Source organism: Gouania willdenowi, chromosome 6, assembly GCF_900634775.1.
Source record: "Gouania willdenowi chromosome 6, fGouWil2.1, whole genome shotgun sequence".
Lineage (NCBI taxonomy): Eukaryota > Metazoa > Chordata > Actinopteri > Blenniiformes > Gobiesocidae > Gouania > Gouania willdenowi.
The window spans coordinates 45,543,982-45,560,629 of record NC_041049.1 but is presented as its reverse complement, the minus strand read 5'-3'; the positions used below and the strand labels follow the sequence as shown (position 1 = coordinate 45,560,629).

General features: G+C 39.7%; 1 protein-coding gene across 2 annotated transcripts in view; it reads left to right on the top strand.

Moving 5' to 3' along the window:
* banp (BTG3 associated nuclear protein) overlaps nucleotides 1–16,198 on the top strand; it is a 59,750-nt gene extending 43,552 nt beyond the window's left edge. For both annotated transcript variants that reach the window (XM_028448634.1, XM_028448633.1), the window contains exons 12-13: nucleotides 6,382–6,522; nucleotides 15,316–16,198. In XM_028448634.1, coding sequence (XP_028304435.1) covers nucleotides 6,382–6,522; nucleotides 15,316–15,432 — 258 coding nt within the window. In that variant the 3' untranslated portion in view covers nucleotides 15,433–16,198. The remainder of the gene's footprint in view (nucleotides 1–6,381; nucleotides 6,523–15,315) is intronic.
* The last annotated feature ends 450 nt before the right edge of the window (nucleotides 16,199–16,648 follow it).

The following is a 16,648-nucleotide window of genomic DNA, read 5'->3' as shown; positions in this document are numbered from 1 at the left end:
ATTAGCATAAAAAAAGCTTAAAATGAATGTTTATTTTTTTCTCAAATCGTGCCCTATGCTCCTTTAAACCCTAGTAGTCTTCGATAGCAGCTCAACCAGGGATTAAAGTTGTTCCGTCAAATTAAAATTATGAGACGGAAAAATTATTATTATTTGTTGTGAGATGTGTCTAAGGTAGGGCAGCTCAGTGCGTGAATGTGAGTGGCGCGGGTGAGTGACGTAGATGTGCGCGCGCAGGTGTGTGGAGAGAGCCGCGGAGACGAGGGAGAGTCCTACACGGCGACTGGGAGATAGCTAGGGAGTTAAAAGTGTTTAAGAGAGGAATAAAGTGCAGCCTTGAAACAATGACACGGCCTGGTTCTTATACGCGGGCGGTATCAACTCTGCCGAGCGTGACGAGCAGGTGTTAGCCCCGGAGGAGTAGCAGCCTCCGGCCCTGGAGAACGCGGATCTCCCCTGTGCCTTTCGACCACGGTTGGGAGGCTTAACAGGAAAGGTTTAACATATTATTATTACAACAATATTATTATTACGATTACACCGCATAAGAAGAGGAAGAAGACTCTTCTTCCTCTTCTTATGCGGTGTAATCGTTATTATTGTCCAGCCGGAAACAACGCTCAGTGAAGGACGGTCCGCCCGGACAATGTCAGGGCGAAAATCGGGAGAATGGTGGTCCCGGGAGATTTTCGGGAGGTACACTGAAATTCGGGAGTCTCCCGGGAAAATCGGGAGGGTTGGCAAGCATGTATGGATATGGTTGGGCCATGGATAAAGATCAGTTTATAAGGTAAGTTAAAAAATGTTCTGCTTTTCATGTTGGCATTTTGTCATTCTGCAGTAAGCTAGCCTAGGCTAGCGGCAGTATAACCAGTTGAATGTATAATCTTCAGTGTAGCAGTAGACATTTCGCTATTCTACCTTATGGTTTACGGTAGATTATTGCGGGGCGCGTTTCTCTTTGTTGTTTGGATTCAGCATGCTTAGTTCGTAAAACCTTCCCAGGTAACTTGACTGAGCCTAATGACAGCATGGAGTCGTCGTTTGCTGAAGAGGGTACTGACACTGGTCAAATTGACGGGAAGATAAAAAACAAATGGAGATGGGCTTGGTTAGACGAAGCGGGGGATGATGGAAAGCTGTTTCGCACATGGTGCAAAAAGATGACATTGTCAGGTGTGTGTATGTGCGTTATTTGTCATAAAAAAAATCCCGTATGGCGGCAATGGCAAGAAAGTGTTAGCACGCCATGCTGCAGATGCTAAACACAAGGCTGCTGTTCGAGCGCTGAAACATACCTCCTCTCTGCCTGGTGCCGTTACAGTAACAGCTGAGGCCCCCATTTCCATGGCTGATCGTGTGTGCAACCAAAAAGTGCGCATATGTGCTTCATAGCTGAACACGATCTTTCGTTTACTCTAGCCCAGCCCCTAGTAAAACTAGTTACTGCCATGGCCGAGGATCGAAATGCTCTTTCTAGATTGTCGATGTCAAATACACACGCGTCGTACCTGTCTACACATGGCATTGGTGCCCAGTTCAAATCTGAGTTGTCATCCAAGCTACAGGGTCATATGTTTTCCCTCAATGTTGACGAATCCACCACCACTAACATGGACCGGGTTGTAAACGTGCTTGTGAGGTACTTTGACGATAGGCAGAAAGTACTGACCCAACATTTTGCCTCAAGTAAGGTCAATATTGCTGATGCAAATACGCTCACACACACACTGATGGATATCATGCAGTCCAATGGTCTGGATTGGGACCAAACCGTGTCCGTTTTGATGGACAACTGCAATGTAATGAGAGGGAAAAAATCAGGCGTGGAGACACAAATTAGGTTGCAGAACCCATCACTGCTGGACATTAGTGGGGACACTGTCCACATGGTTTCCAATGCAGCAAAGGCTCTGTGTAGTCCATTCCAAGGATATGTGGAGGAGTTTTGCTTGCTGCCTCCTCCAGGGCCCCTGCTGCCCCTGCTGCCTTCTCCAAGGCCCCTGCTGCCTCCTCCAGGGCCCCCGATGCCCCTGCTGCCTCCTCCAGGGCCCCTGGGCCTTCCACTGCCTCTACTTCCAATAGAAAGTCAAGCCAAAAAAAACGAGGGTCAGGTGTAGCCATGCTTGAGACATTTGGCTTTGTGGCTAAAAAGAAAAAGTGACTTCTGAAGTTTTGCCATGTTTGCAGCTGTTTGGGGTCCAAAATAAAATGTTTACTGTAGTCTGTTTTTGTGAGGTTTAAATAAAATGTGCACTGGAATCCTATGTGGACAATTATTTCTTAAATAAGCTAGGTAAAATCTTTCTTGAAATTATTGAAACCTAAATGGTTTGACCATATTCTTAAGGGCCTTTTTGAGACCAATTTAAATTAGTACGATAAAACTATGATTGTTGATGATTGTCATTCTGTTTTATAGGTGTGTGCAGGTGCCTATGTGGCAGCCGCTTGAGTCGGAAAAGCACTTTGGATGTAGTGGGCTACTGTTAAATCACTATATAATGCATACCATGTGGGTTGGGCTTGCCAATTTCTTTTCAGTCAAATCATTTTTTTTCACTTTAATCCCTGAGCTCAACACTGAGTGCATTCAGTGCAAGGCTGCAACCATGGCGGACGGTGCTTCCCTGGGTAAGCCGCCCCAGCTCAAATCAGAATTTTGGAACTACTTTGGCTTTAAAACACAGAAAGACACAAGCGAGCTTGATAAAAGTAAAGCTATTTGCAAGCTCTGCCGAGCAGAAGTGAGGTATTGTAGAAATACCTCAAATCTCAAAAATCACTTACGTTCAAGTCCACCTCCGACACGGCGCCCAGGTTTACACAGAAGAAACTGACAAAATCGCTACAACTACCTCCCGAGTCTCTGCGTGCCATTAAAAACAACGGAGGCTATCGCAGCTTTTATTTGCAAATATTTATGCTACGTCATGGTGCAAAACACACACAAAACATCAGCAGAGAGAGCTACTGATGAAATCAGAAGGTACACGGCAATGAAACTTGCTGGGCTGAAGGACAATCCTTGCACCAGGTGGAAGTCGCATGAAAGTGAATATCCATATTTGGCTCCTGTGGCGAAGCAATACTTTAGTATCCGAGAAACCAGTGTTGCAGCTGAGAGGGTTTTTTCAACTGCTGGTGATATTGTCACTGCAAAAAAGAGCTGCCTCACTGCAGATCACCTTAATGAGCTCCTTTTCCTCAACAAGAATCTCACAATTCTCAACGAAGTCATACTGACTGACAGAACTTTAAGTTAGAAATTTGAAGTTTACTTTTAGTACCATTATTTTTTTGACTTTTAAGACAATGTAATTGATTTTATTATTATTATTATTATTATTATTATTATTATTATTATTATTATTATTTTTTTTTTTTTTTTTTTTTTACATAAAAAAATTTAACTATAGGCAGTTGAGTTAACAATTCAAGTTGAGTTCAGAGTTCAAACTGTTAAACTTTGCACTTTATTACCTCAGTGTTTCGGGAACACTGTTCCCTTAGATGTTTGTTTATAAACTTAAGTTATTACTTCAATAATAAATATTTTAATATATGTATATGAATAACCAGTACAATTTGTGTAACACTAGAAAAATACTTTTTTTTAATTGTTTATGGACAAACTAAATAAAGAACTTTCATATTTGTGACTACATTGTAGTGATTTGTCTACATAAATAATGATATTTCTCATAAATCACAAAGTACATTCATACTAGCAAATATTTCTCTGACAATCTGTATAAAATCCAAGTAAAATTAGAAAAATAAATTAATACTGAATCAAAAACAAATCGTGAATAATCAATTCCAAACCCTAATAATTCAATCGATTCAGGAAACTGGCTGTGATACCCAGCTCTATCCAAAACAGTTTTTTCCTGCTGAAAACACATGTATTTGAGTATGAAGTTGTGTTTTTGATGGATTCTTGTCAAATTCTTGATAATATAGTCAAAGTGATTCAATTTGCCATATTGGTTGTAAAATGTATGTAGTCACCAAAACATCAAAAACCACCATTATCAGCCAATAGCACAATTCAATTGTAATAGCCCGGTTTCAACCCATGTCGATCCTCTGTTGGGGACACATTCAATTTCTGTGTCCTACCCTTTGACCTTTTAAAGCACAGACATAAGTAGCAGGGAATCTATTGGCCAACCTCAATTGGTAAACAACCAACTTTACCACTGGAGCCATTGTCATGCCATCAAAATAAACAAATTAAATTTGAGAAAATAAATATCCAACCTATCCTTAACCCCAGCATGATACAAGAGGTTATTATTTTTGTCCTTGTTCTAAACCAATTAGGTTTGCATCAACGTCATCTTTCTTTTTCAGCTTTTGTCAAGTAAGCACTTAAATGTACCGCACAACTTGACTAACAGCTGTTTTAACCATCTGATCACTGCTGGCACCAGCCCTCTAGACTCATGCTGTCAATAATTTGGAATGTTTTATAGGTCACCAAACACTGATTAATCTGACCCGTCTCCTGCTGCATTTGTTTTAACGTAGCCTCAATCCATGTCTGTTCTAAAGTTGGTCTTGTTGTGTGATCCGATGAGTCAGACAGACTCCTTGTACTAATAACTAACATCAGGCTTACTGGATTTGGTGCATGATGATGTTGTTGATACAGCAGATTCTGGTCTTGAGCTGGTAAACATATTACTTGCTCTTTTCAAACCATCGTCTCGTTTGAGGAAACTTATTACTGGAAGGCTGTGGTCTAGCCTGAAGCCGGACATTGTGGTCTCTGACCTCTGTCTAATTAAAGCTGCCACACAAGATATATGTTAGTACTTGTGCAGTGCCATTATCTCAACGAAGTTTCTCCAAACTACACAGTAGGGCCTCACATTTCCTGTGACCATAGAAAAAGGACGAAAAAATTACTGAAATTACGACCTGACACAGATAAACCAATCTGACCACTTTTTCTGTCTTTATTTGAAATCGGGCCCCAACATGACACGGAAATGCATCTCGTGCTTGTTTTGGGACAATATCATGCATTTACACACTATTTTTTAGCAGAAAACTGGGTGATTGAGTCTCTGGAAAGTGTGACAAGTGGATGAATATGTCCAATTCCTCGCAAAATCTTGCACTACGTGTTATAGTTTCCGTAGTGATCGTATAATCCTGTGATTCATCTGAAGTGTTTCATCTGAAGTGTGTTTATAATGTGTTGTGATGAACATGCGGTTCAGATCATTATGACATTAAAATCTGAAAAGGCTGTTGGTGTATTAGCTGAACTGGTGTTGAGTTTATCTGGTGACATGTCACGGCAGAAGCATCTCCAATCACGTGGCTGCAAAACGTGAGGGTAGGCTTGGACAATATATCGAGATTCAAGATATAATGAGATTTGTATTTTGGCTATATAGAAAATTCCAATATCGTCTGTAATGATATGTTTTTATTTTAGAGCTTATTTTGTATTAAAATACTTGTTTTAGGAGTCGCTGCTTTTGCTACTTTTCAGAAAAGCATGAAAAGCACAGTTAGATGATTTGCGTGTGTCCTAACCCAGATCTTCCCCTAAACAAGCCACACTACAGAACTCACTCACATGTGCTGTCCCTTAAAAAGCCAAAATTGACACATATTGTGCAGCTGTTAGTTAACTAATGTGACTGTGTGGCATTTTTCATCAGCACATTTAACCCAGAAATGTATTTCTGGTAAGACTTTATCGCCATTTAGAGAAAAAATATTGAGATATGGAATTTTGGTCCCAGCCCTATGTTCACTGTTTGACGTTAATTAAAGGTTCTGGGTCTCCTGCACCCTTCTGTAAATGGTATATGAAAACCGCAGGGCTCTTGTGTTCTTAGGCGGAATTTCCGTGGGAAAGCGGGACTCCCTTTCTGATGTCACACAACTCCTTTTGTACTACATCTCTTTTGTACTTTTCTCTAAATATTGTTTTAATGAAAGAATCCCTGACAAGGAACATAAACTACCCCGTCATGTCAAAGACTCAAAGATAACAGATGACTCATAAAGTTCCTCTCTCAACAAGTAGTACAAATAAAGGGCAGGATGTAAAGGAATGGGAACAGTGGGGATGAAATGTTTGTCACTGGAGTACCACAACATTGCCTCAGCTGTTTTTTCTCTTTAGTATTTGTATCCATTCCTTTCTCTGTGTTAACGTTTCTTTGGACTTACATTTGTTATCTAGTTGTTTTTATTTGGTTCTTGTTTAATGTTGTGTATTGTATGTTTGTGTATTGGGACACGACCACATGAAGCATGTTGTGGAGCGTCTCATTTGGATGAGTTGCATTGGTGGAAGTGACTGTAGACTGTGGTTAACGACTCTTTCTGTGCCTCCTTCATGTGCCTCAGGTGCTGCGAGGTGCTCAGCTGATAGCTGTGGCATCAGCAGACGGAGCAGCCGCTGCAGTGGAAGGCTCCTCCCTCCCTCCTGACATCCAAGTGCAGTATGTGCAACTGGCCCCTGTTGCTGGCAACACAGCTGCTGTGCAGGTAAAGAAACTAACCCCCCCCCCAAAAAAAAAAAAAACTATTTCAGTCTGTTGTGCACATGTTTACTGTGTGTTCATTAGGGACGTTTGGCGTGTCAATGTTTACATGTCAACAGCGTTCTCGTCGTCTGCCAAAAACTAGAACACATCCACAGCAAGAACATTTTTAAATGTTCAATGTTTGGGTTAGAAACACACAAACTTTGGCGCATTATGCTCACATGCACACATCTATGTGCATCATTGTGCTATGAGATGATGGCAGCTCAAGAAAAAACTTGTGCCGAGTGATAAAGTTTTATGCAAACTGCACAACACCAAACTTTCAGGCTACATTTCAACTGGGCAGAACCTCATCAAATAGCAGCTGGATGTTAGCACACAGGCAGCAGCTCAGCAAGTTAACTTTAGCTTCTCATCTTTGTTTGGTACCGATGTAATGATGTCAGGGCAGAGAAGATTTATCTATGGAGAAGATAACTCAGCTAACTGACGAGGTGTGTGTGTGCGTGTGTCCGCCCATGCTTGAAAAGGTACAAGAGTATTTTATTAGAGGCGTTGGTAAATGTAGCGTGATGATATCTGCTAATGATTCCATGGCTGCTCCGTTTGTATCATTAAGAAGTCAAAGCTTTACTTTGTATTCAGTAACAAGATGATATCCTACACTTCTCTCATTCTCCAGTTCCCTCTTGAATTAAAATGTGATGCCTTAAAATGTTATTATTAAGAGCTGAACAGTAATTCTGATTCTCACTAGTATTTAAACTACTATTAATGCACAAGATGTTTTCAGTTACGTGTTAAATGCACACAATATTTTTAAAGACAATGTTTTGACCTTTTTTGTGTTTCTTTTGAACTGTTTTAGAAAAACCTTGTGTAATAGATTAGTCAACTAGTCAATAAGGAAACATCAGTCCCTTATTGTTAATGCAATGTGCGAAACCTTTTTCGACAATAAAGTGTTTACGTTAAGGACGAAAACAAAAATTATGCGAGCAACATTTTCCACCACTTTCCATCAAACAATCTTTGTTTTTTGGCTGTGAGGCCTACACTGTGTCTTTGTCTTAGGAGAAAACTTTTAATGTCCAGACCTACACACAGAGTGTAGTACAGAAATAACATTAACAGTAAAAAGGACCCAGTGTTCTTCGAACCACCCATCAAGATGCTTGAACCACTGGAAGCACTCGAGTGATTAGAAAATATGTTGTTGGCTCAGGTTTATCAACTTTGCTATCTGGAATAAGAAATCATATTCTCTCTCTCACTCTCACTCTGTCCTCCCGTTCCGTTTTACTGCGTTTCTCCTTAACAATTGATGTGGTCCATTTAAAGTCCTCCACATTGTCTACGTTGAGGTGTGCGATGTAAGGATGTAGGTGAGGGGGAGTGTCGAGAAATGGACACGGAATCCAAACCAGATTTTGATTCAGTTTGCAAAACTTTATATTTATCTTTAGGTTGTTTTTTTTTTTTCGACACAGTTTAGATTACAGTTAAAGAGAAGGCCATGGCAAACTGGAGACAATGGTTTTTAAATTCTAAACATGCATAACATTTTTTTTTTATTTTTTTTTGTAATTGACTTTGTTTTGTCTCTTTTGTGTAGACTGCCTGGGTGCCAGTGGATTAGTTTTGTTCTCTCTTTTCATTTGGTTTATCATAATTTAGATTATTTAGAGCAGGTTTATAATAGTTTTGGATATTTTCATTTGTTTTACTTAGTTTTGACCTTTTATTTTTAAATTAGATTTTAAATTCAGGTATTTTTTTTGAAAATGCTTAGTATTTGTGATAATTTTAAATTAGTTAAGTTTTTGTAAATAACCAGAATATATAGAAAAGAAAATATACAATATAAAAAATATTCTTTTTGTTCGTTTTAGTTAATTATAATAAGTGTATATTACTAGTGATGTAAAAATATCTAAATCTCACGGTTCGGTTTAATCGCAGTTGTAATTTCACGGTATGATAATTATTGCGATTGTAGGAAAGCTCACAGATTTACAGGAAGGCAGGCACACAGATTGCGGCAATGCTGACAATAACAAAAATGATGATCATAATAGATACAGATTCTTTAGCAATTTCTTTAGCAAGTGCAATAATTCTAATCGACTCAGGAACACTCCTTAAGGCAACACAGGTATAGAAAGTCTAACAACAATAAATTAAATAACAATAAGAATACTATTTTGTTTTTAGAGAGCCAAGGAAATCATATTAGTGCAAACGACCTTATTCTGTGTTTAAATAAATTTCAACATCTAAGGTTAGGAGTAATCTCTGAGCATTTTAAGTATCCACGGGGCGACCATGGCAGAGTGGGTTGTCCAGTAACCGAAGGGGGTTCAAATCCCGCTCTAACCGAGTCATTGTGTCCTTGGGCAAGGCACTTTACCCACATTGCCTTGTATGAGTAAGTATGAATTGTGCATGAATGTTGGTGGTGGTCAGAGGGGTTGTAGGCACGAAATGGCAGCAACGCCTCTGTCAGTCTGCCCTAGGGCAGCTGTGGCTACATTGTAGCTTACCACCACCGGTATGACTGTGTGAGTGACTGGTGTGAAGGAATAATGGTTTCTGTAACACGCTTTGAGTCTCCTCGAAGAAAGCGCTATATAAATCCAAGCCATTATTAATGCTAACCTTTTAAAGCCCTCGTTGTCAACAACAAAAAATGGCCATAACTGCGAGACGCTTCTTGTTATTTCTTGAGTCCTTGAGCTGTTCTGAGGGAGCTTGGTTTTAAATGCATCCTTTAGAGTTTGACCAGTCTGGATTTTTTGTTCGACACAATCCTTAAACTTTCCAGGATGCCGGGTTGTTAAGTGGCTATTCATGTTGCTTGTATTTCCGGACGAAGTTGCACTCGGTCCACCAGCAGTGTCCACCTTTTCTCCTTTATGGTTTCTTGAAGCGATGAAACAAAAATGTTCGAGAAACTCCTCCGTTTCTACCTTGTTCTGCGGGCTGCTGCCATCAGCCATGTTTCATTTCTCATCTAACCTCACACTGCCGCACGCCATTCGCTCAACCGCATGTAACATATGACAATGCGCCAAAGCATTATGGTACTTGTAGTTTACTCTGAAACGGTCTGCTACAGCCACCTCAAAACTTTAATTTTAAGCACAATGGCTCATTATTTTATAATGTGTCATAACCACAACGATATCGAGGCACTTGTGATACAGCGGTATCGTGATATTGTGTGTGTTAATGACTACAATGGTAACAAACTTTGACTTTCGTTTGTAAATCACACTATGCTTTCAGTCATTATGGCAGGTATTTTAACAACAATGTATCCTAATAAAATGAGAATGGAGTGTTTGGATGAGTGGAGTGCTAGTTTGCAGGTATGTCTGTAATTCCTGGTTGAGCAGTATGCACGTGCTCTGTGAGGAAAGTGTCCACGCACGTGGAGCAGTGGGATTTAAAGTAGTTGTCACTTTAAATTTGCATTGGATGTAAAAAAAAAAACGCAGAATTTTTTTTCCCATTGTTCTCTCTGCTTTATTAGAAATGTATTGAATATTCCACGTCTCCCTGGAGGTTGATGCTAAAATGGGAGCCCTTTAATTTTGACATTAGTTGTATAATCACGGAGAACATCTGGGTTTGAGGGCTGAGTAAAAGGCTGTTCCTGTCTGGATTTGGATTAACTTGCAGACTTGTTGATCGGTCCCACCTCCCTGTAAGACATGCGGTGTCCAAATGTGCTGACTAGCCAGGCTAAATGTTTGGAAAGTTCCTCATAAAAGTTCAGCCCACGCAGTCGGATCCTTTTCATGTTGTCTTTTTGTTGTCGATTGTTGTCCCGGTAATAGGTTCCAAGTCCCTGAGAGTTTTTCTAAGTTCTCTCTCACAGAAAAAGGGATGAACTTGACCAAATATTACTCATGCATTCATGAGGTGGTACACTAACTGCAGCACCATGTACTCACCTAAGATCTGTAACTGTTAAAAACAAAAAACATTTTTTTTTTTTAAAGATTACATTACACACGAATATTAGTTTTTATTGTGAGAAATTACTTACATGTGTGTCTGGTCTGTCAATACCAGGTGCTATATCGATCAAATCAATGTTTGGAATAACGGCGTTTAAAATAACGGCTTTAGGTAACGGCGTTTTTTTTTTCAGTAACGGGGTAATCTAACTAATTCATTTTTATACCGTTACGTTGTTAACGTTACTGAACGTTAAATGCAGTGCGTTACATGCATTGATGGAATAAACTGTTATCCAAAAGCACCCCTGGCTTCTTACTCAGTTGTAGTGAGGAGGTGGGTTAAAAACAAGGTGAGCGATTATGATTGGCTAAGGCGGCGTTATGTTTCATGATAGCCAATCAGAGCCAGTGTTTTTACACACGTGCCTGCACACGCACCACACACACAACCACTACAGATTTGATGAAGCAGCAGAGATGGCGAGCGTGCAGCAGTCCGATGAAAAGTTGGCATTTTAAAGGTGGCGATACAAACATTACTTTAAATTAATTGTGGTCAAAGGCAAGAATGTGCATGTGAAGTGTTCATTATATCCAGGAGCGAAGACTCTGTCCACAGCTGTTGTAAGCAACTCAAATTTAATGAAGCATCTCACAACGACACATTCACACACCAATGGGACAGAGCTGTCAACCACTGGGAGCAACTTGGGGTTCAGTGTCTTACCCAGGGACACTTCGACACATAGACCGGTACGAACTGGGATTGAACCCCCAACCTCTCAATCAGAGGACAACCACGGTCGCCTCTTAAAGTAACGTTCCCAACACTGTGTAGTGTGGAGTTGAAATTTGCCATGATTAAATGCCATGAATTTCCTTAGGGTGGTTTTAAAAAAAGTGGGTATCAAATCATTGCCTGTTATGAAGCAGGGAGGTAAGACTTTAATATCCTTAAGTGTAAACATCTCTGACTTTTAGTTCAAAGTTCATGGTGAGGTGAACCCTGTTCTGTTACTTCCTTTCTGAAAGCTCGATTGGGTGGCCTGTTTCATCAGTGTCCAGACATGTGGTAGCATTTATATGACTCGCTGAAAAATTACGAGGGCTTTTGTATTTATTTATCTCCCCATTTTGACCTTTTTTTGATTGGTTCATTGCTGTTGATGAAGTCGAGGGTAAAAGCACAAAAAATATAAAGACATTTTTGCATTCCAAGATACAATTCTGCATGTTATTATTAATCCCTTGTTACACTCGCCTCCTGCTACAGTTTAAAGTCTAGACTGGCACATGGATAATCCATCTGTACTTTCAAACAAAATGCAAGGTCCTTGCAGTGTCAGTTTGACATGTCCAATGTGGAATCATGGGAGTTTTACTTGGCTTCTTTCGCTCGGGCCTGTACAGCACATCAGCTCATGTGTTTGTGCAGTGTGTGCACAGTTATTGTGCAGCTGCGCTCCAGTCCAGCCTCTTGTCGAGTGACTGCATGTTGAGCCACAGGGAGGATTCAGTGCTGCAGGTGTGCTTGGATCAACCTTTTGGTGAGCATCAGAGGAAGGAATGAGTCACTCCGTGTGGTCATCATCCAGGATTGAGTCATAAAGGGCTTAGAATGGTTCTGCCTGACATCAGACACTCTCACAGTCCAAAGGCATTAACATACAAAAAGCTTGTCTCTTGTCAAGTCTGTCTTCACCCTTTAAGTTTACCATGTCTGTCCTAAAACCCCTGTCTGGATATCTTCACTCCAACGGACTCATTACCGTCTCTCTGTAGTGGTCTCACACTGGTCTCATTGGACCAGGCTAAGCTATCATTTATCTGTTCATACAGTTAAGGGATTGGTGTGGACTAGTTCTCAGTTGGGCGATCAATCATTATTTCTACAATTAAAGTGGGCTTCAATACTAAATCCGACAATGGCCAGACTCTGAATGATTGAGAGGTTCCAACTCAATAGATGCAATAGGATGTCCTTTCCCAAGCTCACAAGATATAAGTTGTTGTAATGAAACTCAAATTAACCCCCTTGAAGTAGTGAACGACAACAAAGGACAGATTAGAGCTGGACTACGTCAGACAAGGGAAAGTGAAGGATTTAAAACTAAACTAAAGCTTAATAACCCATCCCCCGTTTCCCCTACTGTACGCAAGAAAGACAAATGCCATGTAAAGCAAAATCATCAGTCCTGATTTGACCCTGCTATGATGAATATAAACCAACAATTATTTCAGAATTATGCAAATAGTCCTTTTTCATAGAACATGGAGTGGGTTAACAATAAAGCTGTTCTGCAACAATGAAGGTTGAATCAGCCTTGAAAGCTGGTGCTACTAATTCCTACAGGTGTTCTAAATTTTCTTGGTTACTTACAACCCCCTCTGTCTGCATAAAAGCAGTGTTGGAACACACTGTACTTTGAGAAGTCAAAAGTTTAGAATACATTTTGGTCTATGAATTGATTCCATGATTTATTTTTCAACTCAAATTGCTTATTTGTTCTAAGCTTTCACTCAGAGTGCAATGACACAATAAACTGAATGATTTTCAGTAAAAAAAAACAAAAAACTGGAAAAAGCGTTGTTCTAAAACATTTGACCGGTAGTTTATCTGGATCAGATAAAGTTCAATCAATTACAAAGCAAGATATGAATTTTTGAAATTTTGCCAATGATGAGCGAGAGAGATTTTTTTCATTTTTTGAAACTGTTCCAGAACCAGTAAATTGATCCAGATCCCCTCTAAAATGTAATGGAATTTTCCATGGCGTAAGGTCTAACTTTGGTCAAAATTTGTAAGTTTTGACACAAGTCAAAATATGACCTCCTTGGCCGAGGTAATTTATGAACAGGAAGTCGATAAGAAACACTTTTACTCATTCAGTTTTTTGTGTCGTGCAGTAATCCTGCTTTGTACAGTCCTTCCTTTTAAATTCACCACAATAGACTTTTAGTCCATCGTAAGTGAACCACAAATAAAGGACACATTTATAAAAAAAAAAAAACAACTTTTATTGCTCAAGGGAGTTCAAACAAGTCCTTGATGCGATAAATTACAGTGTGCACTCATTGCTATGCATACTGAATTTGTATTAAGAGTCAGTGAGGTCAAAGGAAAATAACAAACTTCTGTAATACTCCCATGAACATCAATCCGAATCTGTTAAACTCCACTGCATTTAGACGCATAAAAGGAAAGACTCGTCAGTAAAGCTTTCAGTGGAAACACAAGCTTGAAATTGGGTTTTGTTTTGAGAAAATAAAGATTTTTATTTCACCTTTAATTGACTTACTTCAAACCAATTTTTTTTTCCATGCGAGGAGGGCTTTGACTTTGAAATAAGAAACAAAAACTTGCATAAACTACATATCAGTCCTGACAATATTCTTAAAGAAATGTACAAAACACACTTCATGCGAGTCTTTGCTTAAAGCTGCAGTATGTAGAATAGTGAGACTTGTATAGAAATGACCACCCTCCCCCTCCCCTTCCTGTTTCGAAACCTATCGTCCCTTATCGGTATCCTTGCACAGCTGTCGAGCTCTTAGTGACTTTTTTCTCAATAGAGACTAATGTCAAATGTAGGAACTCTTATCTTGTGTTATTGGAGAGTTTCCTGATGATTTAAAGACTCTGAAATGAAGGTATCTTCCATTATCACTCTGTAGTTGCTGCTCAGGGATGTGCTTCTCTTGGGTTTACATACGATTTATCCCATCTGTTCTCGCTCTCCCTCTGAAACCACTATGTGGGGCTGACTGCGCGTGGCCCTCTGTGTAGTCCATTCCACCCAAGTATGTTTGAGACGTTAGACTGTTGCTTCACTACATCGGCCTTCCTTTATCAGGTTGGTTTGCCAAGTAAAGGCTCAAACATACTCGTGCAGACTGTCCGCGCTCCTCAGAGCTTTCATACTTAAGCATAACACCGTGTAGTAGTTTCCAGTAAAATCCTCCATTTCTCACAATCCTTCGCACTTCTCTGTAGTCTTTGGAATTCTTGGGACACGTTTTAAAGGTATCTGTACTTTCAAAACTTGTCTGCCAGTTTTTCCTCTAAGCTTGTATTCATTTCTCCTGCTGTTTCATCAGGTGGGTGAAATGCAGGTCGGTGTTGCATTTAATGCGGGTCAATACGCCTGAGAATGTTTGAGCTTTAACTGTTGTGCCTAACACCACAATGGGGACTTCTCCTGCTGGATTGTCCGCCATTGTACCTTTACTACAGAGGATGTGTGCATTTAATTGGGCAGCCAATAGTAACACTCCGAAACAGCTCATGGACCCCTCTGTTTATAAAAAGATCTCTGATTGGCTGAAAGTTTGCGTCACATTCCTGGAATTCTAACGCGCATAGAGCCAAGAGAACACTCAAAACACTTTGAATTACAGTATGCTCAAAGGTGATTATAGAAACTTCAATACTGCAGCTTTAACAAAAAACAGTTTATTAAAAGCTAAGTTGTGAGAGAAGAGATACTTTGTTTATTTTACCTAAAAATACACTTTTTCCTGTGAAGTTTTTCTCCCCCTGCAGTATTTTTTTAAAGCACTTGCAGACAAAAATTTATTATCAGGTGAAGACACAGTGTAGGCCTCATGGATCAATAAATGAAAGATCATTTGCTTTTTTATTATCGCTTAAAAGTTTGTTGTAATCTCCATTGTAAACACTTATTTATTGGCTTTGTCCGTGATGAAATATATATTTTTGGAAACGTGTCCAAATAGCTCTAATGAAGCAGAAGTTTGCAAATTGCGGTCCTATACTAATAAATGTTAAATAAATTTTCTTTGTCTCTTCCCGTCCGTCTCAGGCTGCCGAGCTCAGCCCAGCGCTGCAGGCTGAAATGGAAGTAAAAGAGGCCATTCAGGGCGCCATCCACAGCGACAATGGAGAGGTCGTCCAGATTGTAACTTCTGTGGCCACCTGAGAGCCCAACTCAGCCAACAAAGACCACATCTCTGCCCCCAAAGTATCACCTAACGTGTGTTGACGTGCAATTCAAGTAAAAAGTCTGAGAAGAAATGCTGAAGATTGATCTTAAAAAAAAGAAAAACAACTGATAAATCTGGTCCTTTTGTTCCTCTTCTGCTCTTTTCACTGGCGCAGTGTGAAAATGGTCACAGAGAACTTGAAAAGAACAAAATGCTCCAAAGCCAACTGTGTTCCCTCTGGTGTTATGTGCACTAAAAGATCCTGGCTCACCACAAACAAACACACACACACACGGGATTATTGTCTGTCTCGAGATGGAGCTGCTAATGCAGAACATCATTCTGCCACCTCATCAACGCAAAATGCTTTGGAGAGCAAATATTTGGACCAAAGCTACTTTTCAAGACTAAAACCCCGCTGAGGGTTGCAAATGCCTGGATTCTCACCTCATTCAACCCACGTTGTTCTCCATCTCTCATCATTACGGGTCTCGGTGGACAAAAGAGGAAAGTAGATTCATCCGATGACGGCTGCTCTCGCCTCTGTGATTAATTCAACTTCCTGTGGTTCAGTTCATACATTGTCTCTGGGGCTCTGAGCCCTGCTCTCCTTTTTCTTTATGTTATGTAGCCTCAGTCGTACAGCTTTGATGATCTGTTTGGTTAGATTAAATTAAACTATGAAATGTAGTATGCAGTAAACTGTTTATTATCCCCCCTCAGAATAATTACTGTGACAGAATAAAACACATCATGATTGTCTTCCTGTATTTTCAGTTTCCACCATCTTTCCTTGTGATCAAGGCATCAAAGATGTTCAGCTCATAACTTCAGCTCAACAATACTTTCAATGTTTTATATCCTAAAAGTGATTTATTTACAAGTAAAAGTGTAAAACAAGAGCTCAATGAAGTCAACAATTTGAAATGAAGCTTCACTCCTGAACTAAAATTATTTTAATAACTGGTTTGAAGGTGATGGTTCTAAGTCTTACTTCTGGTTTGAAATAATGTTCTACAGGGATAACATATATTATAATTTTAATACTTAAACATCAGGTGACACGTCAAGTACAAAAAGCACTAAAAATGGCAGGTAAAAGATAGACATACTTTTTTCACAGTGAAAATGTGATCGTCTGATCAGGTCACATGATCAACGTTTATAATGACCAATCTGAGCATTAAAGGGGACATATCATGGTTTTAAATC